The sequence below is a fragment of the Syngnathoides biaculeatus genome, chromosome 6 (genome assembly GCF_019802595.1).
Source record: "Syngnathoides biaculeatus isolate LvHL_M chromosome 6, ASM1980259v1, whole genome shotgun sequence".
Classification (NCBI taxonomy): domain Eukaryota; kingdom Metazoa; phylum Chordata; class Actinopteri; order Syngnathiformes; family Syngnathidae; genus Syngnathoides; species Syngnathoides biaculeatus.
Window position 1 is genome coordinate 4473708 of NC_084645.1, and position 12969 is coordinate 4486676.

The 12969-nt window shown below is 41.6% G+C and overlaps 1 protein-coding gene across 7 annotated transcripts in view; it reads right to left on the reverse strand.

Annotated features, from left to right (window-relative positions):
• Positions 1-12969, reverse strand: part of LOC133502021 (anoctamin-1-like) — a 199870-nt gene that overhangs the window by 61364 nt on the left and 125537 nt on the right. For all 7 annotated transcript variants that reach the window (XM_061822299.1, XM_061822297.1, XM_061822296.1 and 4 more), the window contains 3 exons: positions 11741-11893; positions 10954-11006; positions 9037-9221 (listed from right to left, as the gene is read on the reverse strand). In XM_061822299.1, the coding sequence (XP_061678283.1) occupies positions 9037-9221; positions 10954-11006; positions 11741-11893 (391 nt within the window). The remainder of the gene's footprint in view (positions 1-9036; positions 9222-10953; positions 11007-11740; positions 11894-12969) is intronic.

Below are 12969 nucleotides of genomic sequence, written 5' to 3' on the forward strand. Positions count from 1 at the left end.
GCGGAGAGCGCGTCATCCATGCGCAAAGTTGCATAAGTGTCATTTTACGATATCCAAGTGGTCGCCATATTATGTGCATCCTCCATCCGTGACGTCACCCGGACATTCGCCAATGAAAACACGTGGTGCACCCTATCTATGGGAGACGAACGCGCCCCTTCTGACACGGAAGCTCTTTTCGAAAAGGAGAACACCACACAACCGAGTGAAGTTATCGGGGCAATATTACACTATTGTTTCGAGCCCTCTGGCAATTTTACACTATTTTTTCGAGCCCTATTCAGATGATATGCAATCATGACCAAACCACATCCCCATTAGATCCACTTCCGCGGCGGAGATGAGCCATCGCGGCTCATCGCAGCCGGGCGGTGTGGTTTATGACAGAGCCGAACTGTGCTGCTTAGGGGCTTGTTCGTAGACGCCGCAGTACGCGATGAACAACACAGTCGAGCTGGGGTGCTTTCCTGCGCGCATGCGGCTGAGTGAGGCATTCTTGGCTGGGTTCTTCAGAGCCACCCCCGTCCGCAAACCCCGACGTGCAGCCTTTGCAGAAGCCGTGGCCGCCGAACGCGCTGCCTCAGCCGGTGTGGCTGAGTTTTGGCGCCCGTGGTGGTATATAATGGAGCTGAGCCGTGCTGCTTTAGGGGTGTTGTTCACAGTCGCCGCAGTACACGATGAACAACACCGTCGAGCCGGGCGCTTTATTGTGTGCACGCGGCTGAGTGAGGCATTCTTAGCTGGGTTCTTCAGAGCCGCCTCTGTCCGTGAGCTCGAAGCGCAGCCTTCGCTGGCGAAGCGACGCAGCAGCCCGACGCCATCCAACGCGCACATCGACATATTTCGTATGCGGATCTTTTGTTACGTTATGAGAGACCGATTACGTGGTCCGCCCCAAACAATTGTTTTTTTAGTAGCTGTATACACACCTACCCATTATTTGGAACCCACAAAGCTCTCGTCCTCTGCACCTGTGCAATCCATTTTTCACGACGAACCGGGTCTCTTGCAAACTTATGAAGGGTAAATCCATTCTCCCGAGTGTTCAATAAATGTCCAGCAATGCAATGACGGCATTTTGGCTAACACGAAGGAACAACGAGATACCTTCCTGGAGCATGTGTGTGGAAGATTTCTGAGTATATGTGGTCAAGTTTGTAATCATTTCTTTTACAGACAACAGTTCTGTTGAATAGATGTTCCCCTTCTTGTGCTATCTCCTGTTAAGTGGCTGCCATGTTATCTAGAGCAAAGCAAAGAATTTCTTCATTGCAAGCAGATGTATGATGATTATATTCACAATTATTCCTACATTTCCCCCTGTTTATCTTACATTTACTCAAATCCTCATACCATCTAATGGATCACCCTTTCGGCTTTATTCTACAGAATCATACTTATGAAAACAAACATAGTTACACTCAGAGGAAAATATATCATGAATCTCTGGTAATCTTCTGGATCAGAGAACAGGTCTGGAGAGAAGTCATTTCATCATCATCGTAGTCAACAATATCACTGTCATCACCCTGCTGTACCAATAGTGGATATATTTCTCCCAATTTTAAATTTGTCAGGGCAATAGCAGTGCCGCCCTTATGCAGGAAATACAACAGCATCCACACAATGTAAGAATAGCTGCAAACACAGGTATAGAAACTATGACAGAGAACACCAAGTTTTTATATTTGCCAAACATTTTTTCACCAGAGAGCTCCTTCATCTTGTGGTTCAGGGTGCGGAGGCCTTGAATGGCCCTTGTGAGTGACCCATCAGGTGCTGTGTTATTTGGAAAAATGTACAACACTGGTTAGCGAACGTTGAACAGACCCTACACTTCTCGGCCAGGAGCAGGTCAACCGCTATGTGTTTCTGGAACGCCATGAGTGAGGTTGGAGTTATTTTTTTCTTATGGCAATAAAGCCTGCTTCCATATAGTTACCTAGTTTCTGTACATTGTAATGTATGTGGTTGATTCTGTCAACGTTTTTGTTTGGGGTTATCCATAACAAGATGGATTCCCTGTGCACACATTCCTGATGCATTTATCAGTGTGTCATACAACTTTTGACCAACACACCACCACCACACATCGCTGCGTGCGAGCAGCAGGGTAATTTGCCAATGGATATCATGACACCAGGTTTTGGTGAGACTTTCCACCTTAACACCTGTCCCTGTAAAGCTAACACAGGAGAAGTTAGCCAATGCAACATTAGTAGAAAATATCAGTTTATCATTTACTGCCTTAGTTATTGGATAAACACTATTCAATTTCTGACAAGTGGTGTTAGGAGTGGTGGAATTTCTGCTGGAATGACATGTAGTAGTGGACTGGGGCAGATACAACTATAGTTTACCATGGGAGCTGCATTCTCCATTAATAGCAACCAGTTGTTTCCTACTTGTGAAATACATGTCACTGCCTAAAAAATGTCCATTATGCTTTTTCGGTTGAAATACTCCATTTCCCTCCATAGTATGCAAACTCTTTTGCATTGCATTCGGGTTTAGGGTAGCGTTAAATTGGAAAATGGTGAGAGGGAAACAGGGGTTTCCTTTGATATAAGCTCATAGATGGAATCCCCAGCAAAGTGCGGTAGAAGGCTTAAAAGCCGGGGATATAATTGAACCTTTAGTGAAATTTACCTGTATTGTAAGGTCTGTTTCTGTGTTAAGCAAAGTCATTAGGTGTTTGTGATGCCGGGAGTATGATGAATGAATACAGTGAATTGTACAAGACAGTTCCTCTCCTCTCTCCTCGCGAGCTGTCAAACTTGAATTAGTGTCTTTGCTTCCTTTGTCCTAAATGTATTAGAGCAGCAAAACTGCGGTGAGATGTGCCGTAGGTGTGTCAGAAGAATTTAAGGTGGAGGTAGGACTGCATGAGGGATCCGCGTAGTAGTAGTAATGGATAGGCTGACAGACGAGGTTAGATTGGAATCCCCTTGGACGATGATGTTCGCAGATGATATTGTGATTTGGAGTGAATGAAGGGAGTGGGCGCAAGAACAATTAGAAAGATGGAGGTACGCACTGGAAAGGAGAGGAATGAAGATTAGCCAAAGTAAAACAGAATATATGTGCGTGAATGAGAAGGGTGGAGCAGAAAGAGTTCAGCTCCAGGGAGAAGAAATAGCAAGGGTGGATGACTTCAAGTACTTGGGGTCAACAATACAGAGCAATGGTGAGTGTGGTAAGGAAGTGAAGAAACGGGTACAAGCGGGATGGGAACAGTTGGCGGAAGGTGTCTGGTGTTCTATGTGACATAAGAGTCTCCGTTAGGACGGACGACAAAGTTTATAAAACAGTGGTGAGGCCGGCCATGATGCACGGATTAGAGATGATGGCACTGAAAAAACAACAGGAAGCAGAACTGCAGGTGGCAGAAATGAAGATGTTGAGGTTCTCGGTCGGAGTGAGCAGGTTGGATAGGATTTAAAAATGATCTCATTAGAGGGACATCCAAAGTTGGATGTTTTGGAGACAAGGTTAGAGAGACCAGACTTTAATGGTTTGGACATGTCCAGAGGTGAGAGAGTGAGATATTGATAAACGGATGCTGAGGATGGAGCTGCCAGGCAAAAGAGCGAGAAGAAGACCAAAGAAAAGGTGGTTGGATGTCATGAGGGAGGACATGAGGACAGTGGGTGTTAGAGAGGATACACGAGATAGTTTTAGATGGAAAAAGATGACATGCTGTGGGGACCCCTAACGGGACAAGCCGAAAGAAAAAGAAGAATGAATGTCTAACTGTTACTTACTAGTTGACATATTTGCAGATTTATTAAAAAAATAGAGGCGGCACGGTGATGCAACTGGTTAAGCGTTGGCCTCACAGTTCTGAGGTCCCAGGTTCAAACCCACCTATGTGGAGTTTGCCTGTTCTCCCCGGGCCTGCATGGATTTTCTCCAGGCACTCCGGTTTCCTCTCACGTTCCAAAAACATGCAACATTAATTGGACACTCTAAATTGCCCCTAGGTGTGATTGTGAGTGCAGCTGTTTGTCTCTATGTGCCCTGCATTTGGCTGGCAACCAGTTCAGGCTGTACCCCGCCTCCTGCCCGTTGACAGCTGGGATAGGCTCCAGCACTCCCCGCGACCCTTGTGAGGATAAGCCACGAAGAAAATGGATGGATGGGTGGATTAAAAATTGAAAAACTGTAATATCACACAACCATAAGTATTCAGGCCCTTTTCTTAATATTTAGTGAAAGCACCATTTTGAGCTAATACAGCCATGAATCTTTCTGGAAACAATGCACCAAGTTTTGCACACCTGAATTTGGGGATCCTCTGCCATTCCCGCTTGAAGATCCTCTCGAGTTCTGTGAATATTGGATGGTGAACATTGGTGGATAGCCATTTTCATGTCTCTCCAAAGATATTTAATTGGATTTAAGTCAGGGCTCCTGCCGGACCATTCAAGAACAGTCACAGATTTGTTCTGAAGCCACTCCATTATTTTAGGTGTGTGTCATTGTCTTGTTCGAAGGTGAACATTTGGCCCAGTCTGAGGTCCTAAATACTCTGAAGAAGGCTTTCATCCACGATGTCAATGTATATCATCTTTCCTTCGAGTGAAAACAGTTGTCCTCTTCCTGCAGCTGAATAAGATCCCCACAGCATGAGTCTGAATACTTTCCGCACCCACTGTTTGCTTATGTAACGCTTATTGTATTGGTGCCCAATTTATCAAAAAATTCACGGTTTGGATTGGATCGTGGTTTTGAATGACAGATCGGCTTATCTTTCGAATCACCAAATTTTAAAAAAAGAAAAACAGGACAAAAACAAAACAAAACAGAACTTTGTCCTCCATTTATTTTGTGCAAAACTTTTTCTCATTATATGAAAACATCATTCAACCTAAAATGATAAATATATCCGTTTGAGTTACATGACAACAACCTCAAGTGCAATATAAGGCATTCATATCATATTATTCATGGACCGTTAATGAAAAACATCTAAATGCAATTTAAGGAATATACTCCTTTTAACGTGTATCAAAAACTTGATTGTAAAAAAGATATTTAAGAAAGAAAAACATAACATTAATGAAGTTCAAATCATATCATATCCATCCATCCGTTTTCTTCACTGCTTATGAGGGTCACGGGGAGTGCTGAAGCCTATCCCAGCTCTCAACGGGCAGGAGGCAGGGTACTCCCTGAACTGGGATCTCAGAACTATGAGGCCAACACTTTACCAGCTGACCCACCATGCTTCCAAACCAACATATCAAAATTACAATATTACAAATAAAAAAATAAACTTAATTTAAGATTTGGTATTATCTGTAATAAGTGGGATTTTAGTATTGGGTCTCTTAATCTTTCACTCACTGTGACGTGATCTCCCATGAGCAGTTAAAATAATAGCTTCAATTCCCCTGGAAGTGCTCAACACTTAAAAACCTTTTCTAATAGTTTCAGCCTGCGGTGCAGTTGGATTGTGCAGCAAAGTAGTTCTTAAATACTGGTTTAATCCTGAAATTATAAGAAGGCGATGAATACCTTCTATCACTGCGCTTGACTAGTGAGAGTGGCCTAAACGTCCTACCTTTGTGTGACCACACAAAAGTTTTTTTTGTTTTTTGTTTTCACCTGACACGAACCCATTGAAACAAGTATGTCATGGTCGCTTTCCATTTGTTTGGTTTTGTTTCATGTTTTCCCGTGTTCCATGTTTTTTTTTCATGCCTTCAGTCCTTAGTTGATTGTGTCCACCTCTTTGCATTTATCCTCAACTTAGTATCAAACAATCAGCTACCTCTTGCCAGTCGTGTTTTGTCTATGTGTTCCTCATTGTCTCATCAGTCTGTACGTGTTTAACCCCCTGGTTTCTTTCACTCCTTGTTGGTCCATTGTTGATGTCATTGTTTGCTCCTCTCAATCTCTGTCCATGAAAGTTGTCAGCAATGTTTTGTTTCAAGTTTTGGGTTTTCTTTGTTACTACTCTTGTTTGGTGGACTTTGTCTAATTTGGTTATTTTGGAATTAAATATTCCTCCTGGCTCCTGGAGTCCTGCCTTGCATTCCTGCTTCCCTGTACTTGGGTGCTCAATGATTTTTGCCTTGCCTTCCTCGCGTTCTCAAACCTAATTTATGACAGAATGTACTGACCACAACAGAACCCAGTGGGAAGAATGCAGCGTCACCTGTCATACCACCAGTCTGCCTCCCAGCACTCTCAGCCTGCCAACAATACCTATCCTGCTCCAGTCAGCCCTGTGGTTCCATCTCTGTTCCTTTCACCCGTGTCCTCCAATTTTCCTAGTTATTTACAATACCCGATTATTTAACCATCACGGTTTTTTTAGATTCAGATTCGTCCAATAATGAAGATGGCACCGATTTTGTTAACCACCTGTCTGATTCCGACTCCAACACAGATTTAGAGATTTCCGGTTTCCCTAGATTTTCCAGTCCAATTCGGTTGTTGTCACATCTCCCATTCTCCGAACCGTGCAAGTCCAAGGCCAAGTCATTTTGCTCTACTTAGGCACCCATTTGGCCATCCATTTGGGTCCTCCACATGGTGGCCAGCGGAGGGGCCCAAGTAAAGGTCAAATTTTGTCCTCACGTTTTATTCCCCCTGTTGCCAATCACTTTTTTTCTCCAGTTCCCTCCCTTTATTCCAAATATAAATTGCATCCATCCAATCCAGCCTCTGAGTCAACGCATTCTACGTCACTTTTGGTTTTTCATTTTGTACCACCTGTTTTTCCTAGTTCATAATCCCTAAACACTTTGCCCCTCTTGTACCAATGCCTCGAAAACTTCAATGGTAGCAGGCTGATGAAGAGACTTAAAACCCCGTACGTGTTACCCACCACCTACGGCAGGGTCCGTCCTGGCTCCCCGGCAGGATCTTTGTGCACCTGTCGCGGATCCCTGGCAGCTCTTCCAGACTCCTTTCCTGGCGGCACTCAACCTGCAGCCGCCACCAGTCCCAGCTGTGCTCGACTTGCGGCTTTCACCAGTCCTGAGAGCACGCGCTTATGACTGTCACCAGTCCCTATACCCTGGCCCTTGCTTTGCCATTGGCTTTGTCCTCATGGACCCCTGCCTGAATGGCCCGATAAAGACCCTGGTGCTCTGGATCCTGGCTGACCTCCTGAACTGCTCAGCCAAGCACCTCACTTTGGTGGTCTGGATGGCCACCAGACTGACCCTGACGACTGACGAGTGACTCTGTGCCCTCCTCCGGGCCCCCTTCTGCCTGGCCTTCGTCTGCTTTTGTTTGTTTTTGTTTCATGTTTTCCTATGTTCCATCTTTTTCATGTCTTCAGTCCTCAGTTGTTTGTGTCCACCTGTTCGTTTACCCTATACTTTATGTCGAGCAATCAGCTTGATTAACAAGAAGCTTGGTCCTTGTAGAACTGTTGAACTTTGTAAACCAAACTTGCAATCTTTTCTCGCTTAAAGTGTTTGGAAGGTGTAATTTCTTATACAAATGATCTTATCGAATAAATTGTCAATAGAGGTGACGTTTGCCCCAAGTGTGAATGTTGAGGTTGAAAACGCTTCTTTTTTCTCATCCATTTTTTAATATATCCACTTTTTGATCATATTACTTGCACTGTATGCAGTTTTAACTGTCTTTTTAAAAAATATTTTGTTTGTCATTTTTATTGTTCTTATGCCTTTTGAAATGTTTTATCTCTTTGTTTTCAAATGCTTTTAATCATTTAAAGCACATTGTGTATGAAATGCGCTACACAAATAAATTTGCTTTGGTTTGCTTTGCTTTATCTAGATGAAAATGTATGTTCAACTGTTCTATAAAATGCATATCCTGTTCGATGTTTTTACCAAAAAAATATAAGTTTATGAATTAAAGTCCACAAATTTTGACCTAGTTTGTCTTACCTGCAAAATGACTAATTTCGTGGGTGGACCTCTGATGTCACAAATTCTGGGATGGACTGTTTTGGAATGACTATAAGCTGGGAGTCTTCGTTTCGAGAATTCGTCAGTGATTGTAAGCGAAAACCAATCCGTAAAAATTGTTCATTATTATTTTAATTTTATTATTCTTATTATTATTATCATTATCATATCTTATTTGTGAAAATATACCAACTTAGACTACGTTATTGGCTTCTGTGTGTTTTGGTCCAATAATAAGCATTTTACACGGAAGTAGTTGTCGTGGTTGTTGTGTACCAAATCACTAAATACACGGTGTTTGCATAATTTCAAAACAAGACAGAAAACTTCGTATATACATTTAGGATATCAAAGTCTTTACTGTTTATCAGTTTATGACTAACTAAACCAAACAAGAACTTCACAAACGCTTACCATATTATTTCCTACACGAGGTATATCCTCCACGATGGGTCTGACTGCTGTATCGGCATCTTCATCGGCAGCTACTTCGTCTGAATTCGAACGTGTGTACTGTGTAACTGACTTGAATTAATAACCTTTAAGCCTTCATAAAGCTCGTTCTGCACAGTCTTCGTGGGACCCTTCAGAATAATGTTCATTGCTCAGATTATCTGAAAATTCATCGGTGTTCTTACAGTGTATTCCAACGGGATCCATGTTGTTGTCACAACGTCCTATGTCACACCCCTGATCGGTTTTCTCCACCACGTTTCCATCCCTTTCCGGCGGATACAGCAATGTGCAATCATTTGTTACTGATAATTGAAAAATCAAAATGTTTCTTTCATTACGGATTTAAGATTCGTATTCAACATAAAAACTGTATAATATTAGCAAAAAGATGCATTGTGATCCTTCCATTCCCTTTAAGTGGTGGTATGTTGTGCACAATGACTGTCCCAGAAAATTAACTACATTAAGATTATTGAGACAATAGTTACATTATTATATGACTAAGTAGTAAGAATAGTAATTGCCATTTTCCCCAAAGAGTTTGGAATTCAAATTCAGCACTGCTGTTTATACCCTTAACTTGTTGCTCGCAGGGGAATTTCAGACCTTGGCAGATGTGATAAAGCTGATCTCCTTTTGTCCCTTTTCCAACCGCAACTGTGAACTGAGAAAGAGTTCCCACCTGCATATCTCAACTGGATAGCCAAGTTGCATGGGATCCATGGGCTCTTTCCCATCCTGGAAGTGGCTGACATTAAAATAGGAGAGGGTGTGGTTGACAAATCCATGCATGGTGCCATCAGCGCTGTACATGTATTGGTAGACCATTCGAGGGATGAAGTCCGAGGTGAAGGAGATGACAAATGCCTATGAATTGTACGTGAGAAGGTGTTAGAGCTGGTAGTAAAAGATTTGGGTCACAAAATGGGAGTCAGACTGTTAATGATTGATAAGTAATGCTTTTTTTTTAAATGTCTAAATATGACAGAGCAATGCAATATACACTGTAAAAATAACTATTCAGAATGAAGACAAATGAATTAGTGATTGGTGAACTATCCAAAGTGAGTGAAAAGTGGACTTTCAACTCCTTCCCAACCCAATAAATGACTTCAATTCATGTAAATGTGAAAGCTTCAAACTGCAAATGGTGGAAGCAAAATGAATTTCCCATTCATGAGACAAAGGATTAAAATGTACTTTTTACTGGTTAAGATTTTTTAAAGTACAATGTATCCCTATCTTGACCATCATTGCCAAACAATAACATGGCGACGACATGTACACCTACAGACCTACAGTGTGTGATGTTAACAACATTGACATTAAGAACTGTGGCTTACTATACTCTATGTAGCGCTTGTGTAATGTTAGAATACAAATACAAAAAACAAGAAAGTAAAATACCAAACAAAATTAAAAAATGAAAGTCACAATATCATTCATCATCAATTTGATAGCAAGTAAACAGTTTTTTTCTTTTTTTTTTTTTAAAGTTAACAGTTGATGAGGTAAACCAAACAACCAATGATTTGATTTGGAATCCAAAAGTTGATGATATGTTTCTCTTTACATTTATTTCCAATACCTGAGAAAATGTACTTCACCGAGACAATAACGTGACAAGTGAAATAGAAAATTCTATTGATAGAACTTATTTAAGTGAGGACTCTCTGTAACCCAATCATGCAGTCATGGAAAAAAATATTAGCCCACTGTTTTTCCTCAATTTCTTGGACATTTTCATGCCTGGTACCACGAAATATTATTTGAAGAAAACATTATGCACAACGGGGGAGCACGGTGGAGCAGCTGGAAAGCATTGGCCTCACAGTTCTGAGGTCCTGGGTTCAATCCACCTGTGTGGAGTTTGCATGTTCTGCCATGCCTGCGTGGGTTTTCTCCGGGCCCTCCGGCTTCCTCCCACATTTCAAAAACACGCAACAATAATTGGACACTCTAAATTCCACCTTGGTATGATTGTGAGTGCGGTTGTTTGTCTCGATGTGGCCTGAGATTGGCTGGCAACCAGTTCAGGGTCTACCCTGCCTCCTGCCCGTTGACAGCTGGGATAGGCTCCAGCACTCCTGCGACCCTCGTGAGGATAACTGGCTAAGAAAATGGATGGATGAATATACACCACAAAAAATGCAGCTGGTTCGATAATGCTTTGTCCTATTTGACATGTTAAACTTCGTTTTATTCCTATATTTTAGTTACTATCAACAAAACCATGGAAAACCATGGAAAATTGCAAGATATTTGCTTTTAAATTAAACTCTTATTAGTTATTTTCATTGTAATCTTTATATTTTTTCAAAGTAATGTAATTTTAGTTGTACCATGCATTAAAAAATTAAAGAAATGAAGAAATCAGTGGTCTAAGAACTTTCCTTGAATACATGATGAAAAGGTTTAATCAATGTGGGTTCACATGGTTTACAATTAATGCAATGAAATAATAGTTTTCATTCACCACTCCCGTGACCCTTGTGAGGACGAGCGGCTTGGAAAATGGATAGAGGGATGGATGGATACTTCAAAGAGTGTAACATAATAAAAATGTTGAGAAACAAGTGCGATTCTTCTTTGTACTTACATTGATAATGACTGCCACTTTGGCCACCCCCCTTAGGATGTTGTACCATATACCTGAAAAAAAATTATATTAAAATTAATATGTATTATAAACTATATTACGGCGGCACGGTGGTTCAACTGGTAAAGCGTTGGCCTCACAGTTCTGAGGACTGAGGTTTGATCCTGGCCCCGCCTGTGTGGAGTTTGCATATTCTCCCCGTACCTGCGTGGGTTTTCTCCAGGCACTCCGGTCTCCTCCCATATCCCAAAAACATGCAACATTAATTGTACACTCTAAATTGTGATTGTGAGTGTTGGCTGTTTATCTCTATGTGCCATGCAATTGGCTGGCAGTCAGTTCAGCTGGGATAGGCTCCAGCACCCCCCCTGACCTTCGTGAGGATAAGCAGCAAAGAAAATGGATGAATGGATACACTATATTATCTGGATTTCTGCAGTCTGCAAATTACCACAACAGATATTTTTATAGATTAAAAAACAATCCATTCGTCCATCCATTATCAGTACTGCTTATTGTAACTAGTGTCACAGGCTATATTCTGGTGGGATGCAGGTTACACCCTGAACTAGTCCGCAGTCATTCGCAGGGCACACGTATAAAAAAAAAAAACAACCATTCACACTCACATTAACACTTATGGGCAGCTTCAAAGGTTGGACCAATATAATATCAAAACAGTAATTTATAATAAAATAATTTTAATCAAGACAGGTCAATACACATGCACACATCCACACACATGCACACGCACACGGGATTTTGAGATATACTGACGACTACCAACCAATGTCTTGGGCTCTTGCTGCCACTGGTCTTCGCAACTCAGTCACAAACTTCTTTGCATCAAGTCGTATTTCAATTATGTTGTTCAGCAGAGCAAACAATGGAGCTAAGGGGAAGGATGCCACAAATAGTGTGACAAAACCAAACTGGATAACTGAGGGGGAAACAGCACAGAACAAAATATATAAATAAATAAATTGTCAGCATATTGTTTGTGATGACTATACAACATTTGATGTATCGCAGCTCTGTGAACATTAACAAGAAGATGAACAGTAAAGTAACATCATTTCCATGCCCTGTATTTGGGACCTTGTCCTTTTGAGTATAATTTAAAACTTGGTGAGAGTGGGAACACACTCCAGATAAAGAGCTAAAATGAAAGCCCTACCTTTTCAGTCAACTCTTCACAACAAACTGATATACAGTAGTGTTCAAAATAATAGCGCTCCAATGTGATTAAACAGATTAATCCAAGTTTTCAGTGTATAGTCATAACTCTACTTATGAATGTCTCTAGTAACAAAAAATTAAGGTTATGAAAAGCCTCTTCTGAAAAATTTGGTCTTTAGTTCCAAAGGAGATTCAGGATACGAAAGAAAAAAAAAACAGCGCTGGATTCCACCAAACGTAAACATCCTTTACTGTATCTTGGTTTGAAAGTGCCCCAATAGAGCTGCCCTCCCATTGGCTATCACGTAGCATCTTCCTGGCATCACATTGGCTAGGAGGGACATCAATCTTCAGCCATAATGCACTTCCTGTATCTTGGTTTGTGTGGCACGATAGAGCTGCTCTCCCATTGGCTATCACGTAGCATCTTCTTGGCATCGCATTGGCAAGGAGGGACATCAATCTTTACCCGTGATGAACTTCCTGTATCTTCGTCACCAAATCCATTGTCATACGGTGGGGCACACTCGTAGTGTGCAACTTCTTCGTGAATATATTCAGCTTTTTTCCACAATGGCCCCCAAGAAATTGATGGCCAGTGGCAGTGAGAAGAAGAGAGTTCTTTTGTCCATCAAAACAAAGCAAGAAATTGTTGAGAAATATGAATGGGGTTGGCTGACTTTGGCAAAGAATGTGCAACCACCATATTTAATTACCTCCTGAAGAAGGATGGCAGCGAGGGAACTTGGGAACAGGAGCCACACCCTGAGTTTAGGACATGGTATGAAAAATTCAAGAGAACTGAAATTCACTCCATTGTGCAGACGAGAAGGTGGT